The following is a 13,955-nucleotide window of genomic DNA, read 5'->3' as shown; positions in this document are numbered from 1 at the left end:
GCTAAGATAAACATTCAGTCAAAATTTCATGTATCTACGATAATTTTTTTTAAAGTTACACCAAAAACCAAATTCAATTTTGTGAAAAATCGATTTTGCATAAAAATTCCCGTTTTTCGTTAATTTTTCTTTTGTTTTTCCCGGCGCTTGACCTCCCCAATGCACCAACGATATTCACTTTCTGATCGAACAAGATACTGAAGTTGAAAATCGTAGCATTATTTCGACTTCTTATCGTGTACACAGACACAAAAAAATAAAAAAAATAAATAAATAAAAAAAATAAATAAAAAAACACACATCATTGTAAAATCAATACATTCATCGTTCCACTCAGAATCTAAAACGGTTAATATTATACGTTCTAGTATTGTAATTAATCATTTTTGTTCATTGGTTTTTACCAATGTAAGCAATTTTGATGGCCCGCGAACAATTTCCAGGTTCCTAATGTGACCATTCAAAAATATTAATTGGTGAGCCCTGACTGTATATCATATTACTTATAAGTTATAACCTATATTATATTTATGTTATTAGAAGTATTTTTTTAATTCAGTGGTTTGGACCAATTTTTTAATAATTATTATAACATTATATCATTGGAAACAATGATAGTACAGTTTAGTGTTTACTAATAAGCTTGCAGTGATTTTTACAACCTTCTTCGGCAGTGTTAACTAAGTGGAATGGTATTCACTTTTAAACATGTTCTGCAGGTATTTAATTATACCAAAATTACTTTTACTCAAAATTATACTAAAAACTAATTAGATACCTCGATAGTAATGAACATTATAGCCTATAGGTTTAATTTAAACTTAATTTGTATTCTATGTTCATAGGTGTATATTATATTATTATACATACATAATTTTTCAAGATTCTGAAGATCCACGAAAGATAGAGACAGAGACGCATTTTCTTTAATATCTTGTTGATTAGATAGTCTGTTCGGTTCAGAATCACATAAAAATTCCTTTATAAAAGAATACAAACATTAAATACTAGTGTGTACTAGATATTAACAAACATACAAAAAATTATAACTCAACATTTTCTATAACAGGGATAAAAAATTATTTTGACGACACGTGCCAAAAATTACATTTTTTTTAGAGCATGCCATTCAATAATGAAAAATATATATAATAATATATATATTTATATTCAATATTGTAAGAAAATAATTATGGTACAATTCGTTATCGAATTTTAATGTTTTTTTATCTTTTCTGAAAGACTTCAATAGTCTTCGACGATACTAAAAACTAACATTGTGATGTAATTTATTATTAAAAATAAAAATAATATATATTTTATATAAATATTTTCATTTTTAGCGTGCCTTCAAATTTTTTCTTATGCCACATTGGGCACGCGTGCCATGGATTTTCCATCCCTGCTCTATAACATAGCAAATAAATTAAAATAATTTTTTTTAAGATTTTAATTATGCCTAATTATAATTACTATGAAATATGCAAAAATCTTTCTATTCCATTACTTAGATGAGTTGCAATCAATAGGTAGGTACTAGGTACTTACCAAAAATATTTAAAAATCCGATAAATTATGATTACATTAATATACAAGCCTGGGTATAAACACGTTAAAAAGTTAAAAGTTAAGTTAATTTTAACTTTTAACTTAACTTTTTTAAATTTAATTTTCATTAACTTAATTTTTAACTTAACTTATTTTAATTGATATTAACTTAATAAATAAAGAGTTATAAGTATAAAGTTGGCTATATTCTCTAACAGTTTTAGACTTTTAGTACCCTGAAAAAGTATTCAGAGTTTAAAATTAAGTACATTCTTAAATACCATGTTATTTTTATTTAATAATTTAAAAAAAATGTATAGTATACTTATCTATATTAGTGTATTAATAAATCAAAAGGTTGTATTTGTTTTGGCATTTTCAATTTTGAATTTTTTTCGTACCTACTTCATAAGTCTATTAATTCAGTACCCATGTATAGAAAAGCTATTGGCTATTTCCTGTGTTCAATAATATTTATGATTTTTATTATTTAAACCATATTACTGGGTATTTAATATTTATAAAGATATTATAAAAAAAAAAAAATAATAACTTAACTTAACTTAAGTTAATAAATTAATTGCAAATGTTCATATAACTTTTAACTTAACTGAGTTAAAAAAAAAATTAGGTTAACTTTTAACTATTAACTGAGTTAAAATGTTTTACATTAACTTAATTTAACTCAGTTAAAAATTATCATTAACTTGCCCAAGCTTGTTAATATAAGAAGTAATTGCTTTAAAAAGTGGGTAAGTGGATGTCGCTCTGCTGTACAGTAGGTTACAAGTGGGTCACTGTAATGTATGGTGATAAATTTAAATTCAATGATATAATATGATTAATATCATTGTATAAGAAAAACGATTCTGAGCGAAAACGGTCAGTCAGCCTATAATATTACTAAGTATATTTGATGATATTATTGTGAATAAAGTAAATTATATATAACCTATTTACGTGGAACCTTGCTTTAAAATTTCAATCCTTAGCTATAAAATTTGAACATTTTATAAATTTTAACTACAAAATAATTATTCAATTTTAAATTTGATAAATGTTGTCATAATTCTAACTTTAAATGCTTATAAAAAAAATTGTGCCTGTATTGTTAATATTTTTCAACCCCTTTTGTAACAATATATCGGGAGCCCTGCATTAAATATTCACGCTTTTTTACCCAACAAAGTTTTATTTACATTCACAGAAAAAAAAGACTTATAAAATTGGAAACTGAAAATGTTCCTAAATAGTTCAAAACAAATCTAAATATTTTGAAAATTTGATCGTGATAGAAAATGTGAATATAAACAACCAGTAAAAATGTCATATATATCTGTTCATTTGTTATAGAGTTACACCAAAAACCAAAATCGATTTTGTGGAAAACCGATTTTGCGTAAATATTCCTGTTTTTCCTTAATTTTTATGTTGTTTTTCTCGGCGCTTTTGAAAACTATTGCTCAATGCACCAACAATATTCACTTTACCATCGAACAAGATACTGAAGTTGAAAATCGAAGCATTATTTCAACTACTTATGGTGTACACACACAAAAAAATAAAAAAAATAAAAACACATCATTGTAAAATCAATACATTCATCGTTCCACTCATAATCTAAAATTCCAATTATCAGAATTTGAATAAATTCATTATTAAATGTTAAAATAAGGGTGTGCTGCTTGGTGAATTATGCTGTATATCATTTTTATTAACTTATAATATGTTGTAAGTAAATTCCTTTATGGAATTTCATTGTGTATAAAAATAATAATATAACAATATGTCAAAAAGTTTCAAGTCTTTACAATTAATATTTTTTAACTATAACTTACAAGTATTTACAACAGAGTTACAAAAATTTAAAAATCGTTAGAGAAAACCCCTCTATATAATTATTATAAATAGATACCTAATTTTAACTTTCAATGCATTTAAAAAAAATACTGCCTGTGTATTTTTGTTACTTGTTTAGTTCCAGTATGAAGTATGAAGAACTTATGAGAAAACTTAAAAAATATATAAAAACTTGTATTAAACTATCAAGATTTTTGAACAAGAAACAAAAATTGGTATCAACTATCAACAGAAATAAAAAGTCGAACATTTTTAATACTTTAATCAGCACCCAAAATAAACAAAAATTATTCCATGTCTAGAAAATATTTGGTGAAAATTTAAAATCTCTATGGTTATCCCTAAATTAATTTGAGTATAAAAACAGAATCGATTTAGTCAATAATTGCAGAGTGCAGATTATGTTACGATAATACATTTTATAATTCTCGTTTTCCCGCTGACTCTTCTTTGTTAAATGTCCCCAGTAACTGGGAATTTCTTATTTGCACACTGTCCATAATCCATAATTATGGTAAATTGATTATCAATACTAAGAATTAGCCATTTTATAAGAAATAACCATTAATCTTACGTACCTGAAAAAACAATTCAGACTCCTTCTCCATAATTTTTGACTGAACGCTAGTAACATAATCCACTATATCCATTCCAACAGGTTTGTTTTGTATAAAAGAAATGGCCAGTGCCGTATTTAAGTCACTTTCCATTTCTGTATAAGCTTAAAATTATTAAAAATGTTTATATTATAAAAAATTAAAATACTTCAATTCAATGATTTATTAATTTAACTTTTAATTATGTATAGAGTAGGTATATTTGTATCTAAAATAATTCGATAAAATTTAATTTTTATAAAATTAAAAGTTGTATTAAATATTTACTTATAATCTATATACCTATACTATAGAAAAACTATGATTCTTAAATCGTCTTAATTTGTTTTCTATAGCATTTTAGGAGCTCAAATTGACAATGGTACAACAATATTATATACCTATAAACGGCTATCACCAATCACTTATCAACATAGCTGTATTACCCGGGGTGACCCGGTGATAAATAAAACCAAGATGGGAAATATAGTTGCTGCGGATAGTAATAACTGTCTAATAAATAACTTTTTATACTTACGTGTACCTATAAGGTGTAAGTGTAACCAGTTGCAAGCAAAAATAAACAAATATGCGATTATGATTTAAAAATTATTAATAGCAGATAAGACTCCTGTCTCACTAAAATAACTGGTCCAATCTACTATCCAAACCATTTTTGAATCGTAAAAATTGGTCGAGTATTTTTTGATTTCATAAGCCTTTAACTTAGCCATATACTTTGCCTTTAATATTATAATATATTAGCTGTTACCCATGGCTTCTATTCTAATAATCTTACGAACCGTCCGAGATCCCAAATAAAACGTGTACACAATTTGGTGCAAATCGGTCAAGTCTATAGATTTGCATAATATACGTCATTAAGTATTTAAACCTCAACTATACACTTTGCTTCCTTTATAAAATAACTGTAACTTGGCTTTATTACCCTTGTCCCTTAATGATAAAATATAATAGGTACAATACAGAAAATGATATCCAATCATTAAAGCTTTTTATTTTTTACCCTCGAAAATATGCGCCATTAGGCTTTGTCTGGGGCGTTACTGTTACAATTGGAACGCGTATTTGTATGTAAGACAAGGATTCGTTGCAAAGACCATTCGGAAATGGGAAACTAGCGACGCCAGACGATACTCCGATGCTTGACAGCAGCACACATTAGAGACCAATGACATCATGGTAATTATATACAATAACGAACAAAAAAAATATTCGACTTCCGTGAGCTAAAACAAAATGCATGAGTGAGGCACGTGCCACCCTACAGCGGCCTATGTGGGTCGAAAAACAAAGCAAACAAACACTTCCCGAGTCTCAAAGGATCTATCGCTATAACTTTTATTGAAAATAGTCAAGTAGTTGTTGAGTGTATAGGAGTATAGAGGTCGAAGAAAGAAATAAAGAGTCATATTAATTTATATAGGTATAGAAAAAAATAAATAAAAATACTACTATTAAAATATAATGCCTTATGGGAGTGTTAAAAAAAAATTTGGTTATAACTTTCTTTTTTAGAAATTTTAGACGTCATTTTTTATACAAATTTATTTTATTGGTTGATTAGACGACATGGGATGTCTGATCAAACAAAACCCTCCCCCCCTACCCAATGGCGTTCACACGATTCTTAATTTAGGGGGGGGGAATACGGGATCATAAAAGATGGTCAATATTAGATTAGGTTAGGTTAATATATATTTTTTTTTCCTGTGTATTTTTTTTTAAAAATATAATATATTATGCCCCACTGGCTGTTTATCAGTTTTCTGTTGAAGTAGCAGGACAAAGATATAGTTGGACAATTTCTGGAAACAGTTTGAAATTAGGAGTAGGTACCTATACATGATACATCACAACAGCACAACACTAGAGTACATCGACTCAAAAACCAATCAAACTGTGTTCCGTGGTGAACAACATTTCGCCTAGTGCTTCTCACACCTTAACCATTTTTTGTACGATTCCTCGTATTAATATTATTAGTCTACCTAAAATTATTAACGACTTAACTCACTAATCACTGTGATTGTTGATTTTGTTAGACGTAGACTGTACGTAGCAAAATAGTTGCAGGGTGTCGTCTGAACTCGCAAGCAATGGTTATTGTTTGATTTTGATTCTGACAAGACTACAACCGCGGATGTTTGAACGCATTGGACAATTTGGTCTTGTTCGTTGTTATAAAATATGAATATTGTAGGTAATTATAGGTATAATAGAAATTTGGAAAACGTCAAAACAGTTGTGATTTGTGAACACTACTACACCAGTCGAGTTTTGAATCTTAACCGCGGTTTGCCTTACACGGAACATCTTTGACAAAAATAATTGAGGTTATGTTGCTTTATCAATTCTCTGATTCTCCGAACTAATACTGATTGTATGTTTCTGATTTCGTTTATTTTAATATTAAATATTAAAATTTTGTATTATCGCTTCGCGTCTCTTAACCCATTCTTAATCCTGAAACAGGTACTACACCACCGTCCCCCAGATTATACTGCAGTAATTGAATTCAAATATCGCGTTAAAAGTGGTTATTTTAAATCCACTACAAACCAAATCATTCGTTCATTATTTTGAGCCAACTAAAATAATATATTATCATGGATGGGTCTAAGATGTCGCAAGATGAACTCGTGGAAAAATTAAAACATCAAGTGGCGTTAGAAAATATAGAGCTATTATTGATGGTAAGTAGTGTTTTAAAGTTTAGTACAGCTGTATACGATTTGATAATTAGTGATTAATTAATGAAAACAATTTACTTAAGCATACCTACTACATGAATATTATACATGATTTTATTGTCAAACAAATTGTCCAAAAATCATTCAAGAACTAATATTTAATATAAACTATTTATAAATGTTTGTACACCAACTGTAGTGACCAACAATATTTAATGTCCTTACTCTTTTAAGACCTGTACTGGTATAATAATTTTATTTTGCTATTTAGAAAAAAAAATTATATATAATAAAACCAATTGAATGAACGATTCGATATCCTCATCATTGTATTGTGGAACATTTTGACAAGTAACCAATGATATATTGTATAAGTTCTAGGACAACTATACCTATGTACCTATGAATAATTGTAATTTGTGTAGCCGGTATATAATTGTTATTGAAAAATATATAAATTTAATATAGTTTTCTAATTGATTTTTTAGTATGTGATATGTAATTCAAAAATAAAAAATATAACCTACCTTTAACTAAGAGTAAATTGGGTGAATAGTGTCGGTATCATATTTAGTTCAAAATGTTCTTTTAATCCCCATATATATATAATATCACAAATCAGACCTCAACTAAATTATGCTTTATTAAATGTACTTATAAGATTTTCACAATGATTATGGTTCAAAATTGCTATATATATATATTCTAGTTACAATCCCTAAAATTGTGTAATACCACACACTTTGTGTAGTACAAAATTTAAAAGTGTGTTATTCTAATTAAACCTTTATAATAATATTATATATAATTTTATATCTTCACATTTTTTTTATATTTTAATGGTTTTTGCCAAACTACATTTTAATTATTAACACAGACACACAGTAAACAATATTTTGTGTTGTTACATCTTATACTCTTATTATAATTATTATTATTCATTATGATTGAGTGTATTTTTATAATTATCAGCTTAATAGACAACAGTGGTAAATAGTATACTGGTATTTATTTAGACATAATTTAGATTTGACCGATTTTGGACTGTGTGTAGTAAGAAAATTTTGATATTTTAGGGACTGTTCTAGTACATTTCTAGCTCAACTAGCAAATCTGATACGGCAAGTACCTCATCAATTGATATGCCTCTCAATAATTCAAAATACATTTTTATGTTTCCAGTGCAATATACAAAGAACCCCTCATTCTGGTTATGATGTTGCTCAGTGTTATTTTCCTATAATGGCTTTAGATAAGAGATACAAATCATTATCATTGTCATTTTTGCTTAAAACATTAAATAGTGTTGTGGATTGTCCAGAGTAAATTGAGTTTTTTTAACTATAAAACCAATCTTCCGAATTCTAGAAATACACCTTTATTTTAATTACAGAATACATATCTATAAACTTTATGTCATCCCTTTCGGATATTTTGATGTCTAATAGTATAAATAATTTTGTTTTTTTTTTCATTCATCAACTTTTTGTTTACACAAAACTTTATTAAAAGAAAATACCTTCATTTAATATATTTAAGCATACAAATTTTTAATCATCTGTAAGTAGAAAATTATGTGACTTCAAACTCCTACCACTTCCAAGCTTAGTCATTATAAACAATTTATACTGTGTAACTTATAATTTTAGATATGCTCTATAATATGTGATTTATACTATTTTATATACCTCAAACAATAGTATAATAGTATAATAATAATAATTGAACCTTTCAATTTCAGAAAATGAGTCGATTGTGTTTCAACAAGTGTATTATAAAGCCAGGACCTTCACTAGATAGTACTGAACAGGTAAATATCATATAAAATATAATAATATATTGCATTTAAATAAAGTGCAATGTAAAATTACAATTTTTTTTTTAGAAATGTGTTTCAATGTGCATGGACCGATATATGGAAACAGTGAGTCTAGTTTCAAAGTCCTTTGGTGAACGACTAATGGCTGAATCCCAAAATATGCATTAAACTAAAACAACAATGCATCAAATGAGTGTTACTTGTAGCTATAGTTTTCTGTCATTCGTACTGTTAATTGTTTATTTACATTTGTAATTAATTTTTAAATACTACAAATAATTTGATTGTATAAAAGTAAAAAATAAACATCAGAAGTCTAAAATCTTGTTATTTTGCAAAGAAATATTCAAAGATGTATGTTATGAGTCCTTATCTTTTCTGGGCTGCCATTTTGAGTCTGGAACAAAAAAATATATTGTTCGACAATTATTTTTTAGTTTTCATATAATCTAACAATCTAGTGTTGTATGTTGTCAAAAGATTATAAACTGAAAAAATATTTCATATATTTTTTTTCTTTAATTGTGCATACCAATTGAAGTTATTATTGTTATTTCTTATAAATTATAATATTACTATATGAGGGTACAATTTTTATTTAACTTACAGATAAATCAGTGCTCGGTAGGCTGTCATTTCCACATGAAAGATTTTCATCAGTTTCAATATCCTCCAAACTAGATTCATTTTTATCACTTTTTATATCAGAGTTAAAATGTTCATCTGTGTTTTCATTTTGATCAGTAGCAGGTGGTCTTTTAATTGGTGATAACTGTTCTATGCTTAAACTATTTAAACTCTCTATAAAAAACAAAAATATATTTCAAAATTAATATATAATTTATAAATTATAAATTAATTTTAATATTTCTCGGTAAGGGTATATAATGAAATAATCAATGTAAAACTTTGAAATGTACAAACTACTAAGTGTATTTAAGAGGACGATTTACCCTCATGCGTTGTTTCAGTTTTACAATTAATGCAAAACATGGCAAACTGTACGGTCTAAATAATCTATTTAACTCATGTATGATTAATATAAGAGCAAATTTAGAAGTAAGACTAATATCTATAGTCTGGTCACAGAGGCTGCTACTTGGCCGCGCATCCAAATAAACTCATTCCACCATCTCAATGTCTAATTTCTACCACCAAGTCGTGAACCACCGCTTGACAATGTGACAGCCGATCACCCAACAGCGGAAGATGCGCAGACTACGAAAAGTTTTGGTCGCCGCCCAGTTGCGTTTTCTTGGTGACCAGACTATTGTAAACCTCATAAGTTTTATTTAAAAATTCACAAACAATTTACAATTTTAAAATACTCATAACTTACATTAAAATTAAAATTAAAATATAATAAAATCCCTACGATATTCACTAGATAATATTCTTACTTCTAAATTTGATAATAGGTCAATTCACTCTGATATTAATCATAACAAAATTAAATGGATTATTCAGAATGTACAATTTGCCATGTTATCTTTTGTAAGATGGATACAGCGCATGCGGTTGTAATAACATTCATACGAATAAAAAATTAATTCAAATAGTTTAAAATAATAAAGCATAATGTTTTATATAACAATAAATTATTCATTTACCAGAGCTTTCGATATCTTTTAACTGTATATTATCAGATAAATTAAGATTTGATGATGACAATGAACCCAAATGTGCATGACTGTCATAAATCTCATAATCTGTATTTTCTTCAAATAATTTTGTTTTAACTGGTGATAACCTTGGTGATTTATTATTATCAAGTGTTGATTTTATTGTTTCTGTATTATTTTTTAATATTTGAGCTAGTGAAGATCCATCGTGTGTTTCACCATTATGTTGTGTTGCATTATGCTAGAAAAAATATTTTAATTAAAAAAATAAAAACTATTATTTTTATAACAAACCTTAATCGCATCATTGGTCGATTTATGTTGTGACTGGTAAGTTTCAAGAATTTGTAACAATAAAGGTCTTTTATCATCTAAAATAAATTATAAAATATAAATTTGTGATAGATCTATTAATATAGATCAATAAAACGTTCCTTATCTTAAATGTTAATGTTAAGACCAAAACTTAATTAAACTTAAATAATCGTTCAAAATAAATTAACTACCTAATACAATCGACATTGTACATAAATATACTAAATTATAAGTTGTTCAAAGCATTAATGCATAATATTAAAATATAATTAAAATAATTATTAAACAGCATGTACTATATATTTTCACACAAAAAAAAAATAAAAATGACTAAATACAAGGTAACATACTTATAAGCAACACCATATTATGCATATTTTATTTTAGTACATAAAAATTATAGCGGCAAAAAAATCTCACACTAATAGAATTCAAACGTTTCAAAATATATCATTCAACGACTATCCACCATATATCTCTGATTGAATTCTTCATAATGACTTCCATATGCGAACAATAGAAGAGGAAACCCATATCTTCTACAAACACTTCCATAAATGACTCAAAACTCATCCTAACGCTCTCATAAAAGATCTTTTCATCCTTACACTCCCAGAAAATCCTAACTGTAAGTTAAAAAGAAAGTTTTAAAAATATTTTTTAAAAAAAAATGGAATAATTAAAAAAATTAATCAACTAGCCAAAAGTCACTAATGAGTGGCTACTTGAATCATACCTTTCATGTTGTGTACTACTCGTATCATATTAACTTAGAGTGCTAATTTGTATAAATTGTTTATGAGTTACTACTAATAAAAATATCAACAAAAAAAGTTACCCAATTTTTTTTTTTTAATAATTTAATAATGTATACTTCATTAAACATAATAAAGACTGACAGTTGGTTGTCTTTGAATTATGTAAAAGTTATTTAGTTAATATAATAAATATTACCCTTTGAAAGAGAAAGTTCTTCTAAAATATCATCTTTATCTTTGTATTGATATTGATGTGCAGCGCCAGTTTCAGAATCAAATACAGATGTTGTAAACTTTAGTTCTAAATACTCAAACAAATCTTTAACTAAAGATAACAATAATGTTCCATTATTATTAGAAACAAAGTCTTTAATTTTGTCTGTATACAATTTATTCTGGAAGAAAATAATAAATAATCATTAATAATTAACTATACCTACATATTATTGTACAAGCATAAAACGATAAGATAAATTGTAATAAACGCTCAATCATACTCATTATTAGAAAGCCTAAAAGAGTTAAAGACCTTTAGTCTCTGTAATATAAATAACCCAGTTGTATTATCTTATTTTGAAACTGCTATAAATTTAAGAATTAAATGCAAGGGATAAAGTGACCAAGATTTTTATATTTAACAAATACCAAGCAATAAGTTTATACCTCACACTAGAAAGCATTGATTTAAGAACTATAATATCTAGGTTCTCTATCGTAAACTATGCTATAACACTAAATGTGGCATGCAAATTGCGTAAACATTGAGGGTCACATATTTCCCATTACCTACTTGACTTATAATCATAAATATTCAATTTATACCTGAAATGATGAACCTTTTTCAAGAACATGAAAAACATTTGCTCGAAGTTCGGCCTGTTACATGACAAAAAACAAAAATATTATAATACAGTATTTATTGATCCTTGATCATCTACTAACTCTCATTTTAGACAAGACACCAGTGGATTCTAGTGTTTTCTCAACCATCTCTTCTAAATTAGTGTTATCGATGGACATTTTGAATATCACTGGATTTTTTTGGCAGACGAAATTTAGCTCTTCAAAATTGTAACTATTACGTGTCAAACTCAATCACGAACAATAAAATTGCACAAGATTTTATACAATAAGTAGGTAGATATACCAAAATTTATATTAAAATAGATTCTATATTAATTTCACAGTCAATAATAATATTAATACGAACATGAACTGACAAACATAATAATACAAAAGGTTTGGTTTAGCCGTTTTGGTAGATAACTGTGTGAATTTAAATTTTTTAACAACATTAACACTATTGCAATAATAACAATATTGACAAATAACCATAGATGCAAATAACAATAATTAACAATTCTGTTGTTTTGTGTTCATATTATCAGCTTAGATCTTGATATGAAAATGAAAGTCGAAAACCGCCAAATTCATATTGTTATCACATTTCGACACGATTCAAAAAAAAAAATAATGACTAAAGTTTGAATTTTTTTTTATATTTGATTTTATACATTTTTTTTTTACCTACCTACTACTTAAAATTTAAAATAAAAATAAAATATTGTATTTCATATAATATATTATTATAGGTAGTATATACTGCATAGGCGCAAATAGCGTTTGGGATTTGGGGGGGGGGGGGGGGGGGCTAAAGCCTTACTTTGAGAATATTGAATAAGCTTAAAACAAAATGTAGGAAATGTTTGGGGGGCTATGGACATTTTTGGGGGGCTTAGCCCCTAAAGCCCCCCTATTTGCGCCTATGGGCTATATAGGTTAGTAGCTACCTCGTACCTAACTATTATACTGCAGGGCCTAACATCGTGTGCAGTAGGTACCTATATAATTATGTAATAGACACAAGTTATATAAAACTACAGCATTAAAAATAATTTGATATTATGTATTCGTGCAGGCTTGCAGTTGATCGCATTCATTGCAGTATTGCAGTATGGTGGCTTATTGGTTAATGCTATTATAAATTGAAATAAATATATATATATAACCATATAGGTGGATATACCACGTCTTATATGCATACCTACACTGCTGCACTTGGCACTCTGCAGCATTTGTATAGTATCCTACCTTATAATATACATAGACCTAAATATTATATGCTTTACTGAATCACGGTCATTTTGCTTTTAATTGATATCCGAGAAGTCTTAATAAATATCTGAACGGCCTTCGGGTACCATTTATAATAAATCAACGTTGCGCCCAGTTTTGGCCCCTTGTGCGGAAACTTCCAAACCACCAAAATCTTCTGAAAAATAAAAAATACCTCTCATTGAACAGACAAAATTAAGCCTAATAGCTGAAGATGTACAATAATAAAATAATATACTTATATATATATAGATGAATTAGGTACCTATCTAAGATAAGTCAAACGTAGATTTAGCCTTCCCCAACATTTTATACAGTTTTAAATGTTTTAAAAGTTATATAAGTACTTTTATACTTAAAGGTACCTACCTATCTATAAATAATATTACATTATTAATTATTAGTTATTACCTAATGGCTAATAGGTAAGTACACTTCTATTAAAATGACCAATATTAATCAGCGCATATCACCACATGATCAATTGAATATTATTTTATAATAAATCATAATGATACATTTTGCCAATGGCAATAGTTAGTAGATAATTAGGTATATCCAATAAATAGGTAAACAATAGGTTAACTATAAGTACATTTATATTTCAG

At 27.1% G+C, this 13,955-nt stretch overlaps 2 protein-coding genes across 2 annotated transcripts; one reads left to right on the top strand and one right to left on the bottom strand.

Annotated features, from left to right (window-relative positions):
- The first annotated feature begins 6,379 nt into the window (after positions 1-6,379).
- On the top strand, positions 6,380-8,934 carry LOC100570404 (mitochondrial import inner membrane translocase subunit Tim13). Its single transcript, XM_003246438.3, has 3 exons — positions 6,380-6,721; positions 8,460-8,528; positions 8,604-8,934. The coding sequence occupies exons 1-3, from the start codon at positions 6,635-6,637 to the stop codon at positions 8,703-8,705; spliced, it is 258 nt and encodes an 85-aa protein (XP_003246486.1). The 5' UTR covers positions 6,380-6,634; the 3' UTR covers positions 8,706-8,934.
- Positions 8,728-12,712, bottom strand: LOC100169128 (FGFR1 oncogene partner). Its single transcript, XM_016806828.2, has 7 exons — positions 12,175-12,712; positions 12,055-12,108; positions 11,429-11,627; positions 10,454-10,530; positions 10,148-10,400; positions 9,145-9,338; positions 8,728-8,934 (listed from the first exon to the last, which is right to left on the bottom strand). Exons 1-7 carry the CDS (start codon positions 12,250-12,252, stop codon positions 8,884-8,886), a joined length of 906 nt encoding a protein of 301 aa, XP_016662317.1. The 5' UTR covers positions 12,253-12,712; the 3' UTR covers positions 8,728-8,883.
- Between the last annotated feature and the right edge of the window lie 1,243 nt (positions 12,713-13,955).

The sequence above is a fragment of the Acyrthosiphon pisum genome, chromosome A2, assembly GCF_005508785.2.
Source record: "Acyrthosiphon pisum isolate AL4f chromosome A2, pea_aphid_22Mar2018_4r6ur, whole genome shotgun sequence".
Taxonomy (NCBI): domain Eukaryota; kingdom Metazoa; phylum Arthropoda; class Insecta; order Hemiptera; family Aphididae; genus Acyrthosiphon; species Acyrthosiphon pisum.
Note: the sequence above shows the minus strand (reverse complement) of the source record. Positions and strands in the feature narration are given on the sequence as shown.

What these genes read in the sequence shown, in the direction of transcription:
- LOC100570404 (XM_003246438.3), top strand. Translation starts at nt 6,635, where the DNA reads ATGGATGGGTCTAAGATGTCGCAAGATGAACTCGTGGAAAAATTAAAA. An exon ending in ATATAGAGCTATTATTGATG is followed by an intron (nt 6,722 to 8,459) that starts GTAAGTAGTGTT and finishes TTTCAATTTCAG; the next exon opens with AAAATGAGTCGATTGTGTTT. An exon ending in CACTAGATAGTACTGAACAG is followed by an intron (nt 8,529 to 8,603) that starts GTAAATATCATA and finishes TTTTTTTTTTAG; the next exon opens with AAATGTGTTTCAATGTGCAT.
- LOC100169128 (XM_016806828.2), bottom strand. Translation starts at nt 12,252, where the DNA reads ATGTCCATCGATAACACTAATTTAGAAGAGATGGTTGAGAAAACACTA. An exon ending in CGACCAATGATGCGATTAAG is followed by an intron (nt 10,401 to 10,453) that starts GTTTGTTATAAA and finishes TATTTTTTCTAG; the next exon opens with CATAATGCAACACAACATAA. An exon ending in TACCGAGCACTGATTTATCT is followed by an intron (nt 8,935 to 9,144) that starts GTAAGTTAAATA and finishes TTTTTGTTCCAG; the next exon opens with ACTCAAAATGGCAGCCCAGA.